Source organism: Erinaceus europaeus, chromosome X (genome assembly GCF_950295315.1).
Source record: "Erinaceus europaeus chromosome X, mEriEur2.1, whole genome shotgun sequence".
NCBI classification, from domain to species: Eukaryota; Metazoa; Chordata; class Mammalia; order Eulipotyphla; family Erinaceidae; genus Erinaceus; species Erinaceus europaeus.
Window position 1 is genome coordinate 53,522,064 of NC_080185.1, and position 25,636 is coordinate 53,547,699.

Below are 25,636 nucleotides of genomic sequence, written 5' to 3' on the forward strand. Positions count from 1 at the left end.
AATCAATTATAAGAAAGTGTTCATAGTTTCTGTATAGTCATTTAAGAGCATTTTTATAGTTCTGTACTTTGAAAAGTTGTTGGTTTCAATGAGTATACTAATATCAAGGAATATCTCATTTTGACAGTTAATTCTTGGAAATTATAAATGGTTGAACTATCTCGAAGTTAACCAGAGAGTGAGTAACTTTGGTAGTGGACTCACTGCTTTGGGACTAAAACCAAAGAACACCATTGCTATTTTCTGTGAGACTAGGGCCGAATGGATGATTGCTGCACAGACCTGCTTTAAGTACAACTTTCCACGTAAGTGTCTTGGGGTTTTTTTTGGGGGGGAAAGAGGTATTAGCTTACGTGTAAAATTATTCTTTAGAATCTCTAGTTTGGGGGCTAGATCGTGGCACACCTGGTTGAGTGCACATGTTGTAATACGCAAGGACCTGGGTTCAAGCCTCCAGTCCCTATATGCAAGGAGAAGGTTGAGTGCACATGTTGTAATACGCAAGGACCTGGGTTCAAGCCTCCAGTCCCTATATGCAAGGAGAAAGCTTTGTGAGAGGTGAAGCAGTCTTTCAGGTGTCTCTCTGTCTCTTTCCCTCTCTCCCTCCCTCTCCCCTCTCGATTTCTGGCTTTCTCTATCCCATAAAAAAATAAAGATAACAAAAAAATTTAAAAGAATCTCTGGTTATTAAAGTAGATATAATTTTCTTCATAAATTGTACCCATAAAACAGTACATAATCTTGTGGTTAAAGACTCCCAACTAATCTTTTAAATGTTAAGCCAGAATATATTATCCTTGGAGAATCTCAATAGATTTTTTTTATGTGTTGTGGCACTTTCAATATTTTTTGTTTGTTTTACAGGTTTAGAAAGTTAGAATACTGAGAAAATTTAAAACTTTGTGGCTACCAGGAAGTTTGAGGAAAGGTTGAAGGGTAATAGCAGAATCTGTGAAGTATTAAAGTAAAATTTAAAATACCTGTGTCTGTGAGTGCATATATCATTAAGACTGACTAAAGTAATACACCTAAAGTTTAATATCTACCATTTGTGTTTGTTTTTATCATGCAGTCGTGACATTATATGCCACACTTGGCAGAGATGCTGTAGTTCATGGATTAAATGAATCTGAGGCTACATATCTGATAACCAGTGTTGAACTTCTGGAAAGTAAACTCAAGGTAAACATGAAATTTTCTCTAATTCATGGTATCTGATAGAAAAGATATATGTTCAATAATTTATTGCAGGTCAGCATTTCATGGCTGTATTTTCCTTCTGTTCAACAGAGTGCATTTGTAGATATCAGTTGTGTTAAACATATCATTTATGTGGACAAGAAGACTATCAATAAAGCAGAATACCCTGAAGGATTAGAGATTCACAGCATGCAGTCAGTGGAAGAGTTGGGATCCAAACCAGAAAATGGTAAGGAAAATATTTATTAATTATTTAAGGGTTATTATTTCAGTGTCGCTTTCTTGACTGAAAAATGTTTAAGACACTTGAAAAACCTATCAAACAATACATGATTAAAATCCTCTTTCCCATTCTTTTCGTAAAGAAGGTAATCAGTACCTAAAATTCCCTAAATGCACTTGATGATTCAGAGTTTATGACAGTTGCTGCCAATCTTTGTTTTTTCTTTGATTTATCTACTATACCATTCCAATATGGACTTTACACAAGGAAAAGATATAGTATATTCCATTCTGTAAACTTTTTAAATGGTAGATTTTCTTTTTTTTTTTTTTTCGTTCTTTAATTTCCTTTCTCTTTGCCACCAGGGTTACTGCTGGGGCTTTGTTTTTACATGACTCGCATAAGTTGATAGAGGTTAAGAGCCAGAGATAGATAGGGGGAGAGAGTCAGAGGGAAGAGGTACTCTGCTGCATTGTTCCACTACTCTTGAAAACCCCCACCCACCCACAGGTGTAGGTTGGGGACTTGAGTCTGAGTCCTTAAGCGTGGCAATGTGTGTACTCTAGCAGATGATTCACCTTCAATATTGGTCATATGCTTTTTCTTATTTTTTTTCACTAGTCATCTTAATATTGTCTCAGGATACACAGCTGTCAAGACTTCTTCTGTGCAGTATATCAGTATTTCATCTGAAATAAGTACATGCAACTTGTAGTAAAATATCCATTGGCATAAGAAAAGGGTGGAAGAAATAAAATATTCCATTTATTGGGCTATTGGAAAAGTCATGACATACTGTTTTCCTATGCAAAAATGTGTCATGAAGTTTCCAACAGACAAGTAGATAATGTCTTTTCTCCTGGCTTGTGTGATAGTCACAGTACTGTAACACATGGAGAAAGCATTCTTCTTGGCAAGATGAATGTTGGTTGAACTTCTGTTTAGATTCTGAATACTTGACCATTAGAGACTAAACACATGCTTATAATAGTATGTAGAGGGCTAAGGATTCAGCATAATGGTTATGCTGAAGACTTCCATGTCTGAGGCTTTAAGGTCTAAGATTCAGTCCCTAGCACTACCATAAACTAGAGCTGAGCATTGCTCTGGTCATTTCTCTCTCTCTCTGAATGACCAAGAGGCTGAAATTTAACCCTGTTTGAAAGTGAACAAGTGAACCTGCCACTTCTCAGAGATGGAAGAATCCTTGATCAGATAAAATTGTTTATGCTAACAATAGCAGTAGTCAGTGCACCAGCGTTTATGTTGCTTCCCTGCAGTATATGGAATAAACAGGACAGTTGGAAGGTTAGACCACCTGCACACAGGAGAGAAACCCAGAGTTTATGGAACTTGTGGGAGTCCAGCTATGCAAGGGTTTGACGAGGGGGAGGGAAGTGAAACACATTTAGGCAAGAAAACTTGGCAGCATTTAGGGAATGGACTGGAACGGGAACACCAGACACAGTTAATAGGGCATACTTATACAGCAATTTTTGGTAAACTCCATGAATTTGGATCTTTCACCCAATTAATGTATTTATTTGTCTTATTGGTCTGAGATAGTTTCTTCCCCTAATCCAGTCTGGGAGAAGGTCATGAACAACTGTACAGTGTCTCTATAGCACACAGTACACTGAGATTTTCCCTGGGGAGCTGCTTTTTAGCAGAGTATTTATTGCTCAGCTCTGGTTTATAGTGGTGTGGGGGACTGAACCTAGCACTTTGGGGTATATTTGTATAACCATTATGCTCTCAGCCTCTACCCAAATCTAATATTACAATACAATACTAAATATATAATGGCCAACTATTTTGATAGTTAATTCTTTTATGTTAAAATAAAATTATTTTTGTGAAAACGTAAAGAGATACCAAGTACAGATTTTTGTTTTGCACTCACAGGTGTGTACAAGTGCCATCTATGGCCCATCCCAGATATATGGAATCAGAATTTTCAAAACTAGGGTCTGTAGATCATGTTTAAAGTTTCCTAAGTGATTCTTAAGTGTACTGGTGATTAGGAAACATAATAAATCCCTACAGTCTCATTTTAGAGACAAGAAAGCTGAGACCTGAAGAACCTAAACCCAATATTGTATTCTCTTGATTCTCCACCCCCCTTGAAATATTTTTAAAGCACTGCTCCCTTAACATATTGTAGAGAAGCATAAACAGACAGGGGTTATGTTTGTCATTGTGCCAAAATCTAAGTCCTTTCTTTTTTTAAAAAATTTTTTATAATAAAAAGGAAACATTGGCAAAATCATAGGATAAGAGGGGTACAAATACGCACAATTCCCACCACCAGAACTCAGTATCCCATACTCTCCCCTGATAGCTTTCCTATTCTTTAACCCTCTGGGAGTATGGACCTAAGGCCATTGTGGGATGCAGAAGCTTGAAGGTCTGGCTTCTGTAACTGCTTCCTCACTGAATATGGGCATTGACAGGTGGATCTATACTTCCAGCCTGTCTCTCTCTTTCCCTAGTGGGGTAGGGCTATGGGAAAGCAGAGCACCAGGACACATTGGTGGGATTGTCTGTCCAGGGAAGTCTGGTCAGCATCATGCTAGCATCTGAAACCTGGTGGTTGAAAAGAAAGCTAACTTACAAAGCCAAACAAATTGTTGACTAATCATGGACCTAAGGACTGGAATAGTGCAGATGAAGAGTTGGGGGCTCCTCCATTTTGTAGATACCTAGTAGGCATATTTTAGTTAAATTCCAAAGGGCCTGTGGCTATACTAGTTTTTTTTTTTTTCCTTTTTCTTTTTGCCCCTGAGCCTGAAATCGGATATGCCAGTAGATCCAAGTTATTGTCTGCAGAGATGATATCATGGCTGGAAAAAAGACCAGAAAGCTGGATCAGGGAAGGGAGTAGCTCCCTAATATGGGAAGTTGTATAAATATTTTTTATTATAAACCCCATAGATTTGAGGTGATCTGGGGCCCATATTTAGCTTAGGAGCCTATGTGACCTCTGCATCCCTGTAGATCTGAGCTCTCATTCTGTGGTCATAAGTAGGAATGTTCCAAGCTGCCCCAATATCAGGACCCATCTTCCTCAGGTGTAGCATAGAGTATATTGTCCAGCCTCCCTTTGGAGGACGGAACTTTCTCTACCATTGTTGATCCAAGTTGAGGGCAAGGTCCTGTGTGGGCCCACAAGGGGGTCTATTGTGTTGTTCCTGATAGAAATGACCAGTAACCATGGAGACAGATTTATTCCAGGTCTAGGACCATCACGTCTATTTGGGAATCGTAGGACTCTCCGATTAGGGCCCCAGCTGATGGGGTGGCCAGATAGTGACTAAAGAGTCATTGTTAAAGTATGTCAGTCTCTTGCCCTTATTCAGCTTTTGCAGTCCTTGCTTTGATAAGGTTAGCTTTGGAGTGAGTGAGAGAACTGTAATAGGAAGTAGGTGAGGAGGGTATCTAAGTCTAAGTAGACATCATTTCATTGTGAACTTGATACTGACTCACTAAACACTATTGTGTATTTTTGCTTTCAGGTAAATATTTTTCCCTAATTTATGGATACATGTGAACATATTCTCTATCTTACAAGACCTTGTCTATATCTAGGTTTTGGGACTTTGTTAGGAAGTGAACCTCCTTGAATGGAATTAGAGAATACCATGAAAAGAAAGATCTCACCCAAGTAATGAGAGTGAAAGGTTGGACACAGTCTGAAGTGAAGCATGATGAGATGGTAGTCATTGCATTGATTAGGCTTGGATTGGTGGATGCAGTATCATTTGGTATGACTTGAGAGAAGCATGCAGGGAAGTGAGCCCCACCCTAGAGGTTCCAAGACTGGGGTATATATAGGCTCTATAGAGGAAGCAGGAGGTTCCTGCTGTCTTATGGTTTAAGAAGACAATAGATAGTTATTGCTATAATCACATTGTTTGGCAATTGGGTTAACTTTGAAACATCCCTTTGTTAGGATTTGCTGTATCATACACACCATCATATTTTATGTCCTTTGACATCATTTGTATATAGCAATGCCACCGGTTGCTTCTATTCTCCCTGGACTGAGCTTTTAACAGAGTCAGCATATCAAAGACTCAGCCTATGTATTAAAAAGACTCAGTCTGTGCTTTAAAATTTTTGAGACATTCAATCAGTTTTTCCCCCTCATATTACTTAAATAGTATTTTATATGACTATAAATTAATAGGAGTGTACATAAACAGCATTCACACCACCAAAAGACTGTGTCCCCTCCCCCCGCCCCGGCCCCATGAAGCTGAACATCCACCCTTACTCTCCACCCAGGGTTTTTACTTTGGTGCCCTACTCCAAATTTAGTCAGATCCTGCTTTGAGTTTCCCTTTCTGTTACTGTTTCTCAATTTAAATTTATCAGTGGGTTCATCCCCTACTCGTCTCTATCTTTCTGACTTATCACTTAACATAATTCTAGCTCCATCCAAGATGGGTAAGCGAAGGTGGGTTCATTGTTCTTAATAGCTGAGTAGAATATATATATATCACAACTTTCTCAGCCACTCATCTGTTGTTGGGCACCTGGGTTGCTTTCAGGTTTTAGCTATTGCAAATTGTGCTGCTATGAACATAGGTGTACACATATCTTTTTGGTTGGGTGTTATGGAGTCCTTGGGGTATATCCGCAGGAGAGGAATTACTAGGTCATATGGAAGGTCCATGTCTAACTTTGTGAGAGTTCTCCAGACTGCTCTCTACAGAGGCTGGACCAATTTACATTCCCACCAGCACTGCAGAAGGGTTCCTCTGTCCCCACAGTCTCTCCAGCATTTGTTGCTGCTGTCCTTTTTGATGTATGCCATTCTCACAGGAGTGAGGTGGTATCTCAGCATTGTCTTTATTTGCATTTTTCTTACAATCAGTGACCTGGAGCAATTTTTCATATGTTTGTTAGCCTTTTGGATCTCCTCTGTAGAGAATGTTTTTTAATTCTTCTGCATGTTTCAAGGGAAAAAGGGGAGAGTGGAGGGAAGAGGTAGAGTGAAATAAGTTCCTCTCACAATGGATAGGACACTCAGTCACCTGCTAATTCTGCATGTCCTTCTCCTTCCTTCCTCCTTCTCATCCTCCTCCTCTTCTTATTCTTCTCCTTCTTTTTCCTTCTTTTTCGCACTCCTAATTGAGAAAGCCGCTTCTGTACCCTTCAAAGTGGGCACTGCCTGTGTTCATCTAAGTCCTTTCTATGTTTAGGAGTATGGTAGAACTATAGTAAATTAACGTGTTGTTGTTGTTGTTATAGCATGCATTCCTCCAGAAAGGCCAACTCCTTCAGACATGGCTATAGTCATGTACACTAGTGGTTCTACTGGCCGACCAAAGGGAGTGATGATGCATCATAGCAATTTAATAGCTGGAATGACAGGCCAATGTGAGAGAATTCCTGGACTGGGGTAAGAGCTTATTCATCTTTCTTCTTAGAAATAAGAGCTCATGTTTGATATTCTCTAAGCTCAAGTCATTAAAATTACAAGGTCATTGATGTTTCTAATATACCATGCCTTTTTAGTAATTACTCAGATGTTTTTCTTACTTTGTTTTAGACCAAAGGACACATATATTGGCTACCTGCCTCTAGCTCATGTGCTAGAATTGACAGCAGAGATATCTTGCTTTACCTATGGCTGTAGGATTGGATATTCTTCTCCACTTACACTCTCGGACCAGGTGAAAATATTTTTCTAGTGTATTGGCATTATTGTGTTATGTTTCATTGATGCGCTATTTACATATTATTAAAACATGACATGCTTTAATTCAGTGAACATTTTCCTTCTTGCCTTTAAAAAATAGCTCCCACAAATGAGTGATATTGAGGTGTAATTAATAATTATGCATGTTTTAGCATACCTTTAACCTACACACAAAGTCTTAGAGACAGAATAATATTACATTGAATATATATATATATATATATCCCATAGCTTTTTAATTTTTTTGTCATTGCTGGGGCTTTACTGCTACAGAATGACATTATTTGTTCTCAGAAACAGAGACAAAAAGGGGAGGAAGGAGGGCAAAACACTGAAACTTCTTCCAGTGCAGTGGGAGCCAGGCTTGAACCTGGGTCATTTATATGCAAAGCAAAACATTGTCCAGCACATTTACAAACCGTTATCAGTTTTTAAATTTTTTTATTTTTTTATTTATTGGGTAGAGACAGAGAGAGATCCAGAGGGAAGGGGAGATAGAGAGAAATAGAAAGATATCTGCAGTCCTGCTTCACCACTCGTGAAGCATTTCCCCTGTGGGTAGGGGCTAGGGGTTTGAACCTGGATCCTTGTGCATTGTAACATGTGTGCCACCACCTGGTCCCTATTTGTCTTTTTTTTTTTGTCTCCAGCATTATTGCTGGGCTCAGTGCCTACACTATAAACCCGCTGCTCCTGAGGCTATTTTTTCCCTTTTGTTGCCCTTGTTGTTTACTGTTGTTGTTAATATTATTATTGTTGTTGTTTTATTACTGGATAGGCAGAATAAAATGGAGAGAGGAGAGGGAGATAGAATGAAATGGAGAGACTGCTGCAGACTTGCTTCACCACTTGTGAAGTGACTCCCTGCAGGTGGGGAGCCAGGGGCTCGAACTGGTGTCCTTAAGCCAGTCCTTGTGCTTTGCACCATGTGCACTTAACCAGCTGCACTACCACCCAGAATTCCGCTAGCCCTTATTCTACAGCTTCCTTATCTAGTCATTTATCAATAGGCATTGAGGTTGAGTCCACTCTTTGGCTATAGTAAGTACTGCAGCTATGAACATAGGAGTACATATATGATTTCAAATTAACACTGTTGTTTGTTTTATTGCCACAGTATTATCATTGGGGCTCCATGTGAGCACTGCAAATCTGCTGCTCCTGGAAACCACTTTTTCCTTTGTTTTTCTCTTTTAAATGAGAGAAATTGAGAAAGCACAGGAAGACAAAGAGGGAGAGAGGAAAAGAGACAGCTACAGATCTGCTTCACAGCTCATGAAGCTACCCCTCCCCATGGGTCGGGATCAGGGCCTTAAACCTCAGTCCTTTCACATGGTAATGTGTGTGCTCACCTAGGTGCACCACCATCTGGCCCCAGAACTGTTGTTTCTTAAAACATTTAGTGATAGGATTTTGACCCAACTTCGCTAAATTTTCTAGTTATATACATGCACAGTAGTCACTAACCATGCGTTGAAGTACATATTACCTATAATCAGATTAGAAAAATTCAGTTTTAAGCTGGAATGATAACTCCAATGTTAGAATGTACAAGTTTCATGCCTGAGGCCCCAGATATTCCATGGTAGATACCTAGCTCCACTAGAAGACAGAGTCAAGCAGTATTCTTTTATATCTATCTCATATAAATAATTGATTATCATTTTATTGGGTGATTATTTGTTTATAGTACAGTTTCTGACACATAGGTACAATTTCTGCAGAACACTTTCAACCCTATCTTAGGTCCTTTTCCACCATCATGCATCAGGATCCTAATGCCTGGAAAAGTCAATGTCTTCATTACTCTGATAATATTTCTACTCAAGTGTTACTACTGGTCACCATATTGAACAGCACAGATTTTAAGAAATATAATTATTTCCATCACTACAGAAAATTCTGTTGGGTATCACTACAGTTTTCTCCAAAGTGGGCCCTCGTCTCTACCCTGAGTTGGAGTTTTTTCCTTCTTCCTGCTCACAGCAAGAAGCCCAACAGTGGGTATGGCAAATGCATTTTAAGTTCACTGAAAGTTGCATGCTCATTGCATGCTGTCCAGTGTTTTAAATTTCCCTTTTAAAAGGCTGGGTGATGGCACACCTTGTTGAGCGCACATGTTTCAATGAGCAAGGACATGGGTTCGAGCTCCAGGTCCCCACCTGCAGGGGGAAAGCTTTAAAAGTGGTGAAGCAGTTCTGCAGGTAACCCTTTTTGTCACTCCCTCTTTTTCTCCCCCCTACCCTTTTGATTTCTGGCTGTTTGTATCCAATAATTAAAAAGATAATAAAATAAAATAATTTTCTTCTTAGAAATACTTACTGTAGGAAAGTTTCAACCAGACACTGGTGGAAAAAAAAAACTTCTAAGGGAGTTTGAGATTCAGGCATGCTGAAAGATAAACTGGGTATAGGCATATGCCTTAGAGATATTGTGGGTTCAGTTCCAGATCACTGTGAAAAAGCCTATGGCATTATCAGTGTTCATAGCGGTGAATTGGATATGTGACTCTGTGTTTTAGGTGATTCAAGTAAATTAAATTTATCTAATTTTTTAGGATTCCTTAGTTGAAACTAAAATTTCATATACTCTTGTCCTGTGGTGATATATTATTAAGATGAATGCTCGATTTGCCAAGATTATTATTAGTATTTTTAAAATTCTGGATAATAGTCTCCCCTAAAGAAATCTGAAGTATTGCACCAAAGTAATGGAATCTAGGGGTGGGGGGGAGGATTCAAGTCCTATACCATAATGGCAGGGGCAGACTTAGGTGAGGGGTTGGAGTGTTATGTGGAAAACTGAGAAATGTTACATGTGTACTAACTATTGTATTTTACTGTTGACTGGAAACCATTAATTCCTCCAATTAAGGGTGAAAAAAGAAGAAGTCTGAAATGTGCCAGAAGAAATAGTCAGTAGTAGTAAAATAGTTTGATTTGAAACTTGTAGGTTATGGGAATTGTAACAGATAACGTACTGAGCAGTAGAAGATCAGTTCCCATGTGAAGATCTCTCTCTTTGCTATTTTTATTACTTGGCTTATAACATTTTTCCTAAGGTTGATTTTCCTGTTTCTGTTTACCTTTTCTACAATGCAGTCCAGCAAAATTAAAAAAGGAAGCAAAGGAGATTGTTCTGTACTGAAACCTACTCTCATGGCTGCTGTTCCAGTGAGTATACAACATAAGTGTCATCTGTTGGTTGGAAATGGACTTTACAAAAACAATGCTTTTTAGGTATTTATGTGCACTTAGAAGTAGTTTTACTTTTTTGAGTTGTGACAAATGCATTACTTAAAATTTTACGTAACTGCTGTAAAATCAAATGGCAGTCTTCTGAAATTTACAAATGCTAATGTTGGCTATTATGTGAAAATGAAGTGACAAAGTCAACCTAGTTGAGATTGCCTACTGTGAGAACTGGTTATCATAAGATTTTCAAAAAAATATATCTTATTTATTTTGGAGAGAATATCCAGACCAAAAAAAGTTTTATGAGTCAGCAGTGGCACACCTAGTTGAACATACACATTGCCATGTACAAGGGCATGAGTTCAAACCTCTTGTCCCCCACCTGTAGGTTAGAAACTTCATGAGCAGTGAAGTAGAACTGCCATGTCTCTCTTTCTCTGGTGTCCCTCTCAATTTTTCTCTGTCCTGTCAAATAAAATGAAGATGAAAAAAAAAGGGGGTGGGGTCACAAGCAATAAATTGATCATATGTAGGCTCTGAGCCCCAGCAAAAACCCTGGTGGCAATTTAAGAAGAAGAAAAAAGTCTTAACAGTGTAAATAAATAAAAACAAATGTAACACAGGGTTTCTAATGGAGGGAATGGGGACACAGAACTCTGGTGGTGGCATTGTTGTGGCATTATACCCCTTATCAGTGACTCATTCTTTTGGATAATGTTTCTCAGTGAATACTGTCATTTATTTTTATTGTTTCATGTAATTTTATTATGTTCTATTTATGTAAAGTTTTTATTAAACCAAAAAAATTGTATTATAGAAAGTGGGTAGTACCTTACCTAGTAGAATATACTTGCTACCCTGTACAAAGACCTGAGTTCAAGGTCCCCACCTGTAGGGAAGAAGCTTTACAAGTAGTGAGCTGTACCACAAATGTCTCTCCTTCTCTCTGGTCTCACCTTCTGTCTCTGTCTCTCACCCTCTAGCAAGAAATGACTGCCAGAAACAGTGGAGGTATGCAGGCATCAAACCCAGTAATGAGACTGGTGACAAAAAAAATCTGATATGAAATACTATATTTTCTAAATAAATAAGCTGCCCCACTCCCCACCTGCAGGGAGGAAGCTTCATGAGTGGTAAAGCAAGTACTGTAGGTGTCTCTGTGTGACTCTCACTATTTCCCCTACCCTTCCTCATTCCTTCTGCCATAGAAAATAAAGAAAAAAATAGGAGAAAGTGGCCAACAGGAGCAGTGGATTTGTCGTGTAGGCATCAAGCCCCAGCAAGCTCCCTGGTTAAAAGGAAAAAGAAATATTTAAATCTATTTATTGATCTAATAATGATAGACAAGACCATAGGATAAGAGAGGTACAATTCAATTTTTTGATTGATCTAATAATGATAGACAAGACCATAGGATAAGAGGAGTACAATTCCCACCACCAAAGTTATAGAGTTCCATACCCTGTCCCTTCCATTCAGAGCTTTCCTATTCTTTATCCCTTTGAAAATATGGAGCCAGGATCATTATGGAGTACAGAAGATAGAAGGTCTGACTTCTTTAATTCCTTCCCTACTGGACATGGATGGGCATTGACAGGTTCATCCATACTCTTAGTCTGCTTCTTTCTATTCTTTTTCTTTTTAATTATTTTAGTGATTTAATATTGATTTACACAACTACATGTTGGCTATAAATAGGGCTATAAATCCACTGCATTCCCACCACCAGGATTCTGAATCTTCAGTCGCCCCACTGCAAGGCACCTCATGGGCCAGCCATCATCTCTACAACTATCTGTCTGCATTTATACATAATTGCCCCATATTTCTTCCTGACCCAATCCTTTCTTCCCCTCCGAGCCAATCATGACAATATTACTAGTTCCATATGTCCCTCTCCTTTTCCTCCTCTCTCTTTGGGTTCTGATGAAGCTGGAATTCAGAGCCCTCTTATCGTCTTCCTCCTGTTACTTCTACCCCGCTGGGAGTATGGATCAAGGTTGTTTAGAGGGTGCAGAAAGTAGGCATTCTGACTTCTGTAATTGCTTCTCTATTGGACGTGGGTGGTGGCAGGTCGATCTGTACCCCCAGTCTGTTTCTACCCTTCCCTTGTGGTCCAGAGCTCTGGGGAGGCGAGGTTCCAGGTTGCACTGGTGAGGTCATCTGACCAGAGAAGTCAGGATGGAATCATGGTAGTGTCTGAAACTTGGTGTCAAATGTGGAGAGTTATGAGGTTGACTTCTCAGGCTCAGTATCTCAGGCTACAGTCCACAGTAAGAATTCAGTAGTACCATGATGCTGAGTGGCAGTACCAGTAGCGATTTGGTTGAAGTCAACATGTGGTATGGAGGTAAGGAGTCATAGAGAAGAAATATCAAGAAGATTGTGCACAATCCTAGAGATACCAGGACTAGGAGAAATGAGGATCTTAAAGAGAATTCAAGGAGTTTCTTGTAGTTTTAGAATATCAATGTTAATTATTATTAGAGGGTCGGGAAGTAGCACAGTGGGTTAAGCGCACATGGCGCTAAGCACAAGGACTGGTGTAAGGATCCCGGTTCAAGCCCTGGCTTTCCACCTGCAGGGGAGTTACTTCACAGGCAGTGAAGCAGGTCTCCAGGTCTCTTTCTTTCTCTCCCCCTTTGTCTTCCCTTCCTCTATTTCTTTCTGTCCTATACAACAATGATGACATCATCAACAACAATAATAACTACAATAATAAAACAAGGGCAACAAAAGGGAAAATAAATAATAAAAATAATAAAAATTATTATTATAACCAAGTTAGTTGGGGTTTGTTGTCAATAGTAGTCTAATGGTTAGTATCTATATTAATATACTTGACTTCACTATGTTTTGTACCCTTTTAGTGGTATCTGAACCTCTTTGTATTTTAGGTCTTGATCTGTCTGACCTAAAGTTGTAAGTGACATAGATGCTTAAAGAGCTGTATTTGCAGATACATTTTTAGAATTCCTTGAATAATTTAATCATATTATCAGAGTTTGATCATCTTGCAGATCTAATATATTAACTGTTTAGGCTTAAACAAATATTTGTGATTAGGCTATGATTTAGGAAGTTAGAGATCTTGAGATACTAAATCTATTCCCCCCTGACTTGTTATACTATTATTTTTTAAAATTTTTTATTTATAAAAAGGAAACATTGACTAAACCATAAGATAAGAGGGGGGAGTCGGGCTGTAGCGCAGCGGGTTAAGTGCAGGTGGTGCAAAGCACAAGGACCGGCATAAGGATCCTGGTTCGAACCCCGGCTCCCCACCTGCAGGGGAGTTGCTTCACAGGCGGTAAAGCAGGTCTGCATGTGTCTATCTTTCTCTCCTCCTCTCTGTCTTCCCCTCCTCTCTCCATTTTTCTCTGTCCTATCCAACAACGACAACAACAATAATAACTACAACAATAAAACAACAAGGGTAACAAAAGGGAATAAATAAAATAAATATTTAAAAAAATAATAAAAAAATTTTTTAATTAAAAAAAAAGATAAGAGGGGTACAACTCCACACAATTCCCACCACCAGAACTCTGTATACCCTCCCCTCCCCTGATAGCTTCCCTATTCTTTAACCCTCTCATTGTGGGATGCAGATGGTTGAAGGTCTGGCTTCTGTAATTGCTTTCCCACTGAACATGGGCATTGACAGGTTGATCCATACTTCCAGCCTGTCTCTCTTTCCCTAGTGGGGAAGGGCTCTGGGGAATTGGAGCTCCAGGACACATTGGTGGGGTTGTCTGTCCAGGGAAGTCTGGTCAACATCATGCTAGCATCTGGAACCTGGTGGTTGAAAAAAGAGCCAACATTTTTGTTTTGTGGTTACCATGTATGTAATAAGTAGCATTGCAAACCTAGAAAAGCCTTGTTAAAGTCATTCATTGCCTTTTAATTTCCCTCCCCTATTTGCTTGTTGTTCTTTCCTATTTTTATAGTGTTCTTGTCTCCAGCCTACTTCTGTTCACCTCACTTAGAATGTGTATTCCTTTGCTTCATCCTTTATTGTAGGACTCCATTGAGTATTTCTTGTAAGGTGGGTTTGATTATAGCAAATTCCTTTAGTTTTTTGAATATTTGAGAAAGCCTTTGTTTCTCCTTCATATTTGAAGGATAATTTCGCAGGATATAAAATTCCTGGCTGGGATTCCCTCTCCTTTAGTACCTTGAATATGTCATTCCCGTCTCCTTGCTTCTAGGGTTTGTGAAAAGAAATCTGATGAAGGTCTGATAGTTCTCCCTTTGTATGTACCTTCTGTCCTTTCCCTAGAAGCCTGCAATTTTTTTTTCCCTTGTCATTGAGTTTTACTGTAATTTACCTTGCTGTTTGTCATTTTGGATTTAGAAACCTGGGTGATCAGTCAGCCTCTTGAATAAGTATGTTCTGATGATTGCCTAAAATTTCTCTGAAAATTACCTCTGTTCCTTTAACCCGGTCTTCATCCTCAGGTATTCCTATCATTCTTATATTAGACCTTTTCATGGAGTCTGCAATTTAACAGAGAGTAGCTTCATTCTTTCTAAACCTCTTCTCTCTTATCTTTGAATTGAAAGAGTGGGCTAACTGTATCTTCTAGATTGGAAATTATTTCTGCTGTATGTGTGAGTCTACTCCCTAAACCTTCTTCTTGAATTTGAACTGTAGTAAAGGTGTCTTTCAGTCCTTGAAGTTCTGTTTGAAATTTTCCTATCATGCTTCCTAACTGCTTAGTGCACTCTGCTTGAAGTTCTTCTTTTAAGCTTTATATCTTTTTATCAAAATCTGTTCTTAGTTCCTCTTTTGTGTGTCTTAATTCTAAAGTCAAACGCTCTTTCAATTCTTACTTAAGTTCTCAGAGAGTTCTTATAATAAGCTTTCAATATTATGTCTCTGATAGATTCTCTGCATTTGAAATTTCTGATTGTTGTGGCATATTTTGTCATTTATTTGTTTACTCATTTATGGTGTTGGTTGTTGTTGGCCAGCAGGTGGTGCTGTTGTGATCTCTCTAGGCTTCTCTTTTTTGTATAATCCATGGCTCTGGGTTGGAGGGAGATATTTTGGGCTGTCTTGTGGTCACGAAAGCTTTCTATTTTTTTTGTTGTATCCTTGCCTTAAATTCAGGTTAAAAAAAAAACCTGAGTCAAAGATTGAGAGGCTTTATTTTTATTTTCTTTTTAATTTGTATTTATAAAAAGGAAACACTGACAAAAACGATAGGATAAGAGGGGTACAACTCCACACAGTTCCTACCCCTAGAACTCCATATCCCATCCCCTCCCCTGATATCTTTCCTATTCTTGGTCCCTCTGGAAGTATGAACCAAGGGGCATTATGGAAGGTCCAGCTTCTGTAATTGCTTCCCCACTCAACATGGGCATTGACAGGTCAATCCATACTCCCAGCCTGTCTCTCTCTTTCCCTAGTGAGGTGTGGCTTTAGGGAAGCAGGGCTCCAGGACATATTGGTAGGGTCATCTGTCCAGGGAAGTCCGGTTGGTATCATGTTAGCATCTGGAACCTGATGACTGAAAAAAGAGTTAACATATAAAGCAAAACAAATTGTTGACTAATCATGAACCTAAAGTCTGGAGTATTGCAGATGAAGAATTGGGGGTCTCCATTTTGTAGATAGTTACTAGTCCTATTTTAGTTATATTTCAAAGGGCCCTGACATCTGATATGCAGGTGGGTCCAAGATATTATCTGGGGAGATGATGTCATGGCTGCAAAAAGGACCAGAAAGCTGGATCAGGGAAGAGAGTAGCTCCCAAATATGGGAAAGATATATAAATATTATTGCCTGTAAACCCCACTGACCTGATCTGGGGTCCATATTCAGCTTAGGAGCCTATGTGACCTCTGCATCCCTGTATCTGAGCTCACATTCTGTGGTCACGAGTAGTAACGTCAAAGATTGAGAGGTTTTAAACTCCCTTTTCTTTTTTTTTTAATATGTATTCTTTTTTACATTTTTATTTATAAAAAAGAAACACTGACAAAAACCCTAGGATAAAGGGATACAACTCCACAGAAATCCCATCACCAGAACTCCTTATCCTCTCCCCTCCCCTTTTCTTTTTTCTGGGTCTGATAACTGAGTTTATGATACAAAATAGCACGGCTACCTGCCTGGAGCTCTGGTTTGATTATTTTGGTCTTTCAACCAGCACCCATTATTGCCCCAATTGTTCATGGGCACTCTCCTGAGGCTGTAGATCTTTCAACTTTAGATTATTTGTCCAGTTTGTTCTCTTGTTTCATTCAGTTATTGTTTTGAGAAAAGCTCTGATCTGATGGTGGCTATTCCATAAACCATGCCTCCTAGAAGTCCTCCCAGCCTGTTTCTATCTTTCCCTAGTGGGCTTGGGCTCTGGAGAGGTGGGATTCCAGGACACAGTGGTGAGGTCCTCTGCCCAGGGATGTCAGGTTGGAATTATGGTTGCATCTGTAACTTGGTGGCTGAAAAACATTAAGATATAAATAAATTGTTAAATAGTTAGGAATCTAAAGGTAAGAATATAATAGATGAGATTTGGAGCTTCCATTTTGGAACAAGCTAGGAAATCTATATTCTATTCCAAGGGACCCATGACTGCTGTTTTTGGCCTGGGCCCAACAGCTGACATGCAGATGGGCTAAACGTATTGTCTGGGGAGATGGCATCAGAGTTGAAAATAGTACTAGAAAACTGGATCCGGGCAGTGTATCTCCCAAATATGGGGAAAGTATATAAATATTGTAAACTCCATCGATCTGGTCTGAGGCCCATATTCAGCACAGGAGCCTATGTAAACTCTGTATCCCTGTCGGTCTGAGCTCTCATTCCATGGTCATATAGAAACATTGTAGGCTTCACTCATTTCAGGACACATCTTCCTTGAGTGGAAGAGTATGTTCACTCAGCCTCCCTTCGGAAAGTAGAGCAATCCCTACCATTATTGTTCTACATTGAGTGCAAGGTCCTGTAGAGGCCCACAGGAGGATCCACCAGGAAAAAGTACATTGTGAAAAGTTATTTCTTTATAGTATTTAACAATGAATATTTAATGAAAAAATTTAAATTTATGAAATATTTAACAATGTTTTTAATTTATATAATCATTTAAAATTTTTATTATATTTATTTACTTATTGGATATATACAACCCAAGAGAGAGGAAAGAGGAAATAGAGAGGGAGGGACACCTGCAACACTACTTCACTACTTGTGAAGCTTTCCTCCTGCAGGTGGAGACTGAGAGCTTGAACCTGGATCCCTGTGCATTGTAACAGGTGCACTCAACCAGCTGTGTCACCACGAGGCCTTCAAAATCTTTTTAAGTACTCTTTGAAAGTGTTTGTGGTATTCTTACCATCTTGAAGCAGGAAGGGGGAGACTTTTCTTTTTAATTGGATGGGATAGAGAAAAATTGAGAAGGGACGAGAGATTGTGAGGGAGAGAAAGATACCTGCAGACCTGCTTCACTTCTGGTGAAGTGTCCCCCCTGCAGTCTGGGAGTGGAAACTTGAACCTGGGTCCTTGTACTTGGTATTCTGTGTGCTTAACTAGGAGTCCATGGCTCAACCCCTTTGTAATCAAAGTTTTTAGTGCTTTAGGCTATGGAAGTTCTAGTGAGACTATGTATCAGTACTAGTTTTTTATAATTAGGCTTTAAATCATATACTAACAACTTACATAGAATCTGTCTATATGCTGAAAATTTGAGGTAAGAAAGTTAGTGTTGAATTGAAGTTTTTATAAGAATTATGGGTGGTAGATATTTTGTGGGTATTAGGTTTCTGATTACAAAATATCCAAATGATAAAGGCTAGAGTAGCCATTGTCTTCTTATTTAGAGTCACCATAGAGTCCAGCAAGTTTACAAACTGAGAAGTTTGTTATTAAAACCATAATTAACCCCATCTAAAAGTGGGGAGAGGATATGAGTAGAATATTCACCAAAGAGATCCAAAAGGCCAACAGGCTGATAAAAAAAAGCTCCAATCCACTGATTGTCAGAGAAATGCAAATAAAGACAACACTGAGGTACCACCTCACCCCTGTAAGAATGCCATACATCAGAAAGAATAACAGCAACAAATGCTGGAGAGGTTGTGGGAGCAAAGGAATCCTCCTGCACTGCTCTTGGGAATGTAAATTGGTCTAACCCCTGCGAAAAGCAGTCTGGAGAACTCAGCTGTTAAGAATGATGAATTCACCTTCTTGAGGTCATCTTGGATAGAGCTTGAAGGAATCACATTAAGCTAGATGGTGTAGGAGGAACTAGGCTGGGACTGAGAATGTTATGCAGAAAACTGAGAAATGTTACACATGTATTAACTGTATTTACTGTACATCATTAATCCTCTCCAATAAAAATATTACATCTGTGAGCCATTATCATAGGTGTAACATGGAATCTCAGTGAAGTTTTGATTTACATTTCTCTAATGATAAATGAAGTAACACATTTCTTCATCTGTTTGTGGCCTGTATGTATACCTTCTTTAGAAACTATCTATTCAGTGCTTTTGTCCACTTTTTCCCAGATTTTATTTATTCATTTATTTATTATTTACATTTTGTTATTGTGTTTTGCACTGAGGGCTTAATGATTTACCATACAATTATTGTACAAGGGTACAACTTCTCATCTCCCCATGACTGGTGTCTACATGTCTTTAAGACACTTTCTCTCCTAACCTAATTCCTTTTCCCCCACCCTACAGCAGGACCCTAGTGCTACTCTATCCTATCCCTTTCCCTCATTCTCCAAAGTCCTTTTCTTTGGTACAATATAACACATTGTTGAAATTTCACCTTAAATTTTCTCTTACTGTCCTTTTTCCTTAAGATCCATATATGAGAGATTATTCTGTATTGGCCTTTCTCTTTCTGGCTTATCTCACTCAACATGATACCTTAAAGTTTTGACCAAGATATGGCATAGGAGATGACTTCATCATTTTCATTGTATCTTTTACTTGTTATTTATAGTATGAGACTGTAAGACAATGTATAGTTCCACACCACACCCACCACCAAAGCTTTGTATCTCTACTCTCCCAAAGATAACCACCATAGTTCTTACAAATCTGACAAATAGTTTGCTTTCTTCTGTTTTGTTTGAATTTTTGGGGGGGGTTAATGTAAATCAGATCTCTAGGTTCCACATATGAGTGAAAACATCTGGTAGTTGTCTTTCATCTCTTTACATAATTTCACTAAACATAATCACATTCAGTCCCATCCATTTTGTCCCAGAGGACACAATATTATCTTTTGTACTCCATCATTTTTAAATGCTGCATATTATATATATATATCACTTTTTTAGCCACACATCTGTTGTTGGGCATCTGGGTTGCTTCCAAGTTTGGGCTGTTACAAATTGTGCTCCTATGAATGTAATTGTTACACTGCTATGAGAATAGTGATAGTCCAGCCTGTCTCTGTTTGGTATAGTGTATGAGTTAACCTTGGGAATAAATGTTTTTAAACTCAGTCTTTGCCCAATTGGCTCTGTACAAGAATCTTATTCTTTTATGATATATTAGATTCCAATAAAGTTTAATAGAAATGGTTAACTGTTTTAAGAAACTGTAAAGCTCCTCACCATGTTGCAAGAGTTACAAGATGATAATAATATAGGTAAGAACTTCAGGGTCAGATTCAACATAGTGAGTACTTTGGTGCTACTTGTGACTAAGTGAATGGGGTTGAATAGTAACACACCTGGTAGAGTGCACATGTTACAACGCAAAAGGACTCAGCTACAAGCCTCTTATTTCCACCCATAAGGGAGAAGTTTCATGAAAGTTGACACAATGCTGCAAGTGTCTACCTTCCCTTTTCCTATCAATTTCTTTTTGTGTGTTTCTGACAAATAAATTAAATATTATATATATATAAATCATTTATAAAATTAAAGTGGATATATTTGAAAGAGAAATATTTTTAATTATTTTGTAAGATTAGAATGAAATTTCTCTTTGGCTACTGATCGTTTCAGTATGAGTATAATTACTTTTTTTTGATCATTTGATATCTTGTTTACTTTTTAGGAAATCATGGATAGAATTTATAAGAATGTTATGAGTAAAGTCCAAGAGATGAATTATATTCAGAAAACTCTGTTCAAGATAGGGTATGATTACAAAATGGAACAGATCAAAAAGGGGTATGATGCACCACTATGCAATCTGTAAGTATATTTCATAGATTCTGTAGTTTGAGACTTTGAGTCTTTGTGTTTCTAGATATGGAAAATGAATAAAGAGATGGATTAAGTATAAATAGGTATATTAATTTAGTTTGTGTATCATCACTGAGATCATAAGATTTTCATTTTTATTAGTATTAATTAATTTTAATAGTTTATTTATTAATTTTATTATTGGATAGAGACAGGATATAGAAGAAAAGAGAAAAAGAGACACTTGTAGCCCTGCACCACCACTTGTGAAGCTTTTCCCCTGCAGTTGGGGACCAGCGGCTTGAACCTGGGTCCTTGCGCACTGTAATGTGTGCACTTAACCAGGTACTCCACTGCCTGGCCACAACAGTGTTAATTTCTATGCTTCAGTGTTTGTATAGCAAGCAGTAGACCCTGATCTTGGATTTGGGAAATTACAGTAATTGAATAAATATTTAAGTGTGGTCCCGGAGGTGGCACAGTTCAATCCCTGGCAGCACATGTACTAGAGTGATGTCTGGTTCCTTCTCTCTCTCCTGTAGTTCTCATAAATAAATAAATAAAATCTTTTAAAAAATAAATGTTTAAGATTTAATTATAAAATTTAAAATCACAAAGAAAAATTAGAACTGGGAGTCCGGCGGTAGTGCAGTGTGTTAAGCGCAGGTGGCGCAAAGCGCAAGGATTGGCTTAAGGATCTCACTTCGAGCCCCCGGCTCCCCACCGGTGGGGGCGGGGGGGTCGTTTCACAGGCCACGAAGCAGGTAGGCAGGTGTCTGTCTTTCTCTCCCCCTCTCTGTCTTCCCTTCCTCTCTCCATTTCTCTGTCCTAACAATGATGACATCAATGACAACAACAATAATGACTACAACAACAATAAAAAACAACAAGGGCAACAAAAGGGAAAATAAATTTAAAAAAAAGAAAAATTAGAACTGACTTTTGAATCAGCACATGGGTTTAAACTGTTATTTCTAATTCTAACAAGTGGTTTCTCAGGACTGAATCTTCATGAAGGTATCAGATTTATTATATTCATGAAATACTGTAGTAAGTATATGAATGTAAATATTATTTTAAATGTGATGCAGAGGAGTAGAGAAGTGAAAATATTTTTCACCAGAATAATGATAAGATAGATGACTCAGTGGTCCAGAGATAAGTTTTTTTCTTTGACATCATTTACTGTGTGTCAGAATAGTTTCCGAGCATCATAAATTTTAATGAGTTTGGAGGAACATCCCCACCCCCCCGCAAGGTGTCTCTAATTGCTTTGTTAACCTTTCTTTATCACTTTGTTTCTGAAACTGAAATGTTCAGCCAAAGCTGAGAAATACCTACCTCTCAGGGCATATAAATCAGATTGGTGTGAGGAATAATGTATGCACACACTAAAACTATGCATTTTCTGTATGTATGAAGGATACTGTTTAAGAAGGTGAAGGCCCTGCTGGGAGGTAATGTCCGTATGATGCTGTCTGGTGGAGCACCATTGTCTCCTCAGACTCACCGATTCATGAATGTCTGCTTCTGCTGCCCCATTGGCCAGGGCTATGGACTGACAGAATCATGTGGTGCTGGGACGGTTACAGAAGGTGAGACTTTCCAGTGTGGAAACTAGTTCTAACATTAGTCTTTAGTTCAAACTCATTTGTGTGACCTTTCAGAATCGTGGCCATGTAATATCTCTCCAGTTAATTCATTGCAAACCTATGTAATTTTAGAATTCTTTACTACAGAGAGTCATAGATACCATTTATTTTTTTATTTATAAAAAGGAAACATTGACTAAACCATAGGATAAGAGGTACACACAATTCCCACCACCAGAACCCTGTATCCCCTTCCCTCCCCTGATAGCTTTCCTATTCTTTAACCCTCTGGGAGTATAGACCCAAGGCCATTGTGGGATGCAGAAGCTTGAAGGTCTGGCTTCTGTAATTGCTTTCCCGCTGAACATGGGCATTGACAGGTTGATCCATATTTCCAGCCTGTCTCTCTCTTTCCCTAGTGGGGAAGGGCTCTGGGGAATCGGAGCTCCAGGACACATTGGTGGGGTTGTCTGTCCAGGGAAGTCTGGTTGGCATCATGCTAGCATCTGGAACCTGGTGGCTAAAAAGAGAGTTAACATACAAAGCCCAACTAATTGTTGATTAATCATGGACCTAAAGGCTGGAATAGTGCCAATGAAGAGTTGGGTGAGGTTTCTGTTTTGTAGATACCTAGTAGGCATATTTTAGTTATATTCCAAAGGGCCTGTGGCTATACTAGTTTTTTCTTTTCCCTGAGCCTAAAATCTGATATGCAGGTGGATCCCAGTTATTATCTGGGGAGATGATATCATGGCTGGAAGAAGGACCAGAAAGGTGGATCAGGGAAGAGAGTAGCTCCCTAATATGGGAAGTTGTATAAATTTTTTTTATTGTAAACCCCATGGATTTGATGTGATCTGGGGCCTATATTCAGCTTAAGAGCCTATGTAACCTCTATCCCTGTAGATCTGAGCTCTCATTCTGTGGTCATAAGTAGGAACATTCCAAGCTGCCCCAATATCAGGACCCATCTTCCTCAGGTATAGAGTAGAATATATTGTCCAGCCTCCCTTTGGAGGATGGAACATTCTCTACCGTTGTTGATCCATGTTGAGGGCAAGGTCCTATGGGGACCCACAAAGGGGTCTATTGTGTTGTTCCTGATAGAAATGACCAGTAACAATGGAGAGAGGGATTTATTTGAGGTCTAGGCCCATCATGTGTTTGGAAATCTCAGGACTCTCCGATTAGGGCCCCTGCTGATGGGATGGCTTGATAGTGACTAAAGAGTCATCGTTGAAGTATTCCAGTCTCTTGCCCTTATTCAGCTTTTTCAGTCCTTACTTTGATAAGGTTAGCTTTGGAGTGAGTGAGAGAACTGTAATAGGAAGTAGGTGAGGAGGGTATCTAAGTCTAAGTAGACATCATTTCATTGTGAACTTGATACTGACTCACTACAGACTATTGTGTATTTTTGCATTCAGATATATATTTCGCTGTAATTTATGGATACATGTGAACATATGCTCTATCTTACGGGACCTTGTCTATATCTAGGTTTTGGGACTTTGTTAGGAAGTGAACCTCCTTGAATGAAATTAGAGAATACTATGAAAGGAAAGGTCTCATACGAGTAATGAGGGTGAAAGGTTGGCATTCCATGCCTGATGTCTGTGGACAAAGGCTAAAGTGAAGAATTTATTTTTTTTAATATTCTATTATTTCTTGGATTGAAACAGAAAGTAATTAGAAAGGAAAGGGGGGATAGAGAGGAAGATACAGAAAGACAAGTGTAGCACTGCTTCACCATTCATGAAGGTTTCCCCTTGCAGATCAAGACTTGGGGCTTAAAACGGGATCACTGCATGTTATAACCTGTTCACTCAACCAGGTGTGCCACTGCCAAGCCCCTCATATTCTTCATTTCTTGGACTAAAATATTTATGTTACACAGTCCTCAAAATGTCATCACCTTGAGCTTTTAATTTTTTCTGTCTTAAACATGACTTCTTTGGGGAGCTAGACATTAGGAATAAAGTATCATTTTTATACTCTTTCTTTGAATCTATATCTATATCTTAAGTTTTTTGTTCACTTCCTCTTCTATTATCTTTCAGTAGCCTTCTTAAATTATGTAGTATTAAAAATTTGAATGAGGTAATACTTTATTGTTAGATGACCTTATAAACATTGCAGTATCATTAGCAGCTAGATAATATTAATAACCCACTTCCTCTGTCCCATTAGAACATTGAAACATATTTCCAAATAGTGCCAAATTTATTTGGGAGGGATCACCTGCCTTGGATTATGAAGCTATGGTGTATTTCTTTATTTATTTTTGAGATTCTTCCTTTCACTTTAATTTCATTGTGTCCCAAATCAGCAGTGTCACCTCTCCACTGCTGTTTGTGTCTGTAGTATTCCCATTCGTAAAGGGTATTAAGTGTGAAACCATGTGGTTGTTTACTATGTTTCTTTTGGGGTGCTGAGAAATTAACACATGACCTCAAGCATATATGAAGCATATATCACTGAGCTACATCTTGGCCCCTTATCGTTTATTTTTAATGTCTGTAGTTTTCATCAGACCATCCCAATCTCCATTATTTTGCTTCCTCTTTTTGCCCCCTTTGACATCCAATATTTGTTTCATATTGATTTGAGGTAACAGTTTTTAGTTGTTGTGTTTGTCTATATCATATTGCTACAATGAGACATATCCACCTCAAACACAGCTTTATACCTGATGTATCTAGCTTTCCAAACATCTTTAATCTGCCCGTTGTGTTTATCTGTTATTTCCTATAGACCTGACACCTCATTCTAGACAAAGCAGACTTTCTCTCTATCATATAGGCATGCTTGCTCTCATCTCTCTTCATTTTCCATCCCTTTCTCTTGGAATTTCCTTTTTATTAACCTATGATAGCCATCTCCCTACTATGCAATTCTGCATTTAGTGCTTTCCCAATTTCATTTCATATCAGTTTCTAGGTTCCTAAGGCACCATTGTGCTCTCTGTTAGTACTATGCAGTTTAGTATTTAAATATTCTTCAAATGGTTTCCTGTGTTCCTCTAGATGGCTTATGTTCTCCTTATATGTAGAATTTCCAGATACTTTTTGTGTTCTTCACAATGTTTAATATAATATAAACATGTATTAGAGTTTCAAAAATGGTTGACCACTACTAACAATAATTATACATAACAGGGTAAAATCGTCTTTATTTTGTTTGATAATAGGTGCTAATACTAACTGAAGACTTCATACTAGGAAATATTAAGCACTGTCCATGAATAATCTTATTTAATCCACATAACATATTCTTCTATGAAGTAAATCTGTTAGTAGCCTCGGTTAATAAAGATGGAAATGGAGGCTTGGAGAAGTTAAGGCATTTGTTCAAGTTATGCAGCTAGTCAGTGACTGATAGAAAAGGAATTCTAGACTGACGACCCCACTACTGTGTCCTGGGGCTCTGCTTCACCAGAGCCCCACCCTACTAGGAAAAGAGAGAGGTAGATTGGGAGTATGCATTGACCAGTCAATGCCCATGTTCACTAGGGAAGCAATTACATTAGCCACACCTTCCACCTTCTGCAACCT

General features: G+C 38.5%; 1 protein-coding gene across 8 annotated transcripts in view; it reads left to right on the forward strand.

Moving 5' to 3' along the window:
* The window catches only part of ACSL4 (acyl-CoA synthetase long chain family member 4), an 89,738-nt gene that overhangs the window by 48,473 nt on the left and 15,629 nt on the right, over positions 1–25,636 (forward strand). For all 8 annotated transcript variants that reach the window (XM_016193094.2, XM_060182519.1, XM_007534368.3 and 5 more), the window contains 8 exons: positions 128–305; positions 1,073–1,182; positions 1,291–1,429; positions 6,680–6,830; positions 6,981–7,104; positions 10,232–10,303; positions 20,363–20,502; positions 21,916–22,088. In XM_016193094.2, coding sequence (XP_016048580.1) covers positions 128–305; positions 1,073–1,182; positions 1,291–1,429; positions 6,680–6,830; positions 6,981–7,104; positions 10,232–10,303; positions 20,363–20,502; positions 21,916–22,088 — 1,087 coding nt within the window. The remainder of the gene's footprint in view (positions 1–127; positions 306–1,072; positions 1,183–1,290; positions 1,430–6,679; positions 6,831–6,980; positions 7,105–10,231; positions 10,304–20,362; positions 20,503–21,915; positions 22,089–25,636) is intronic.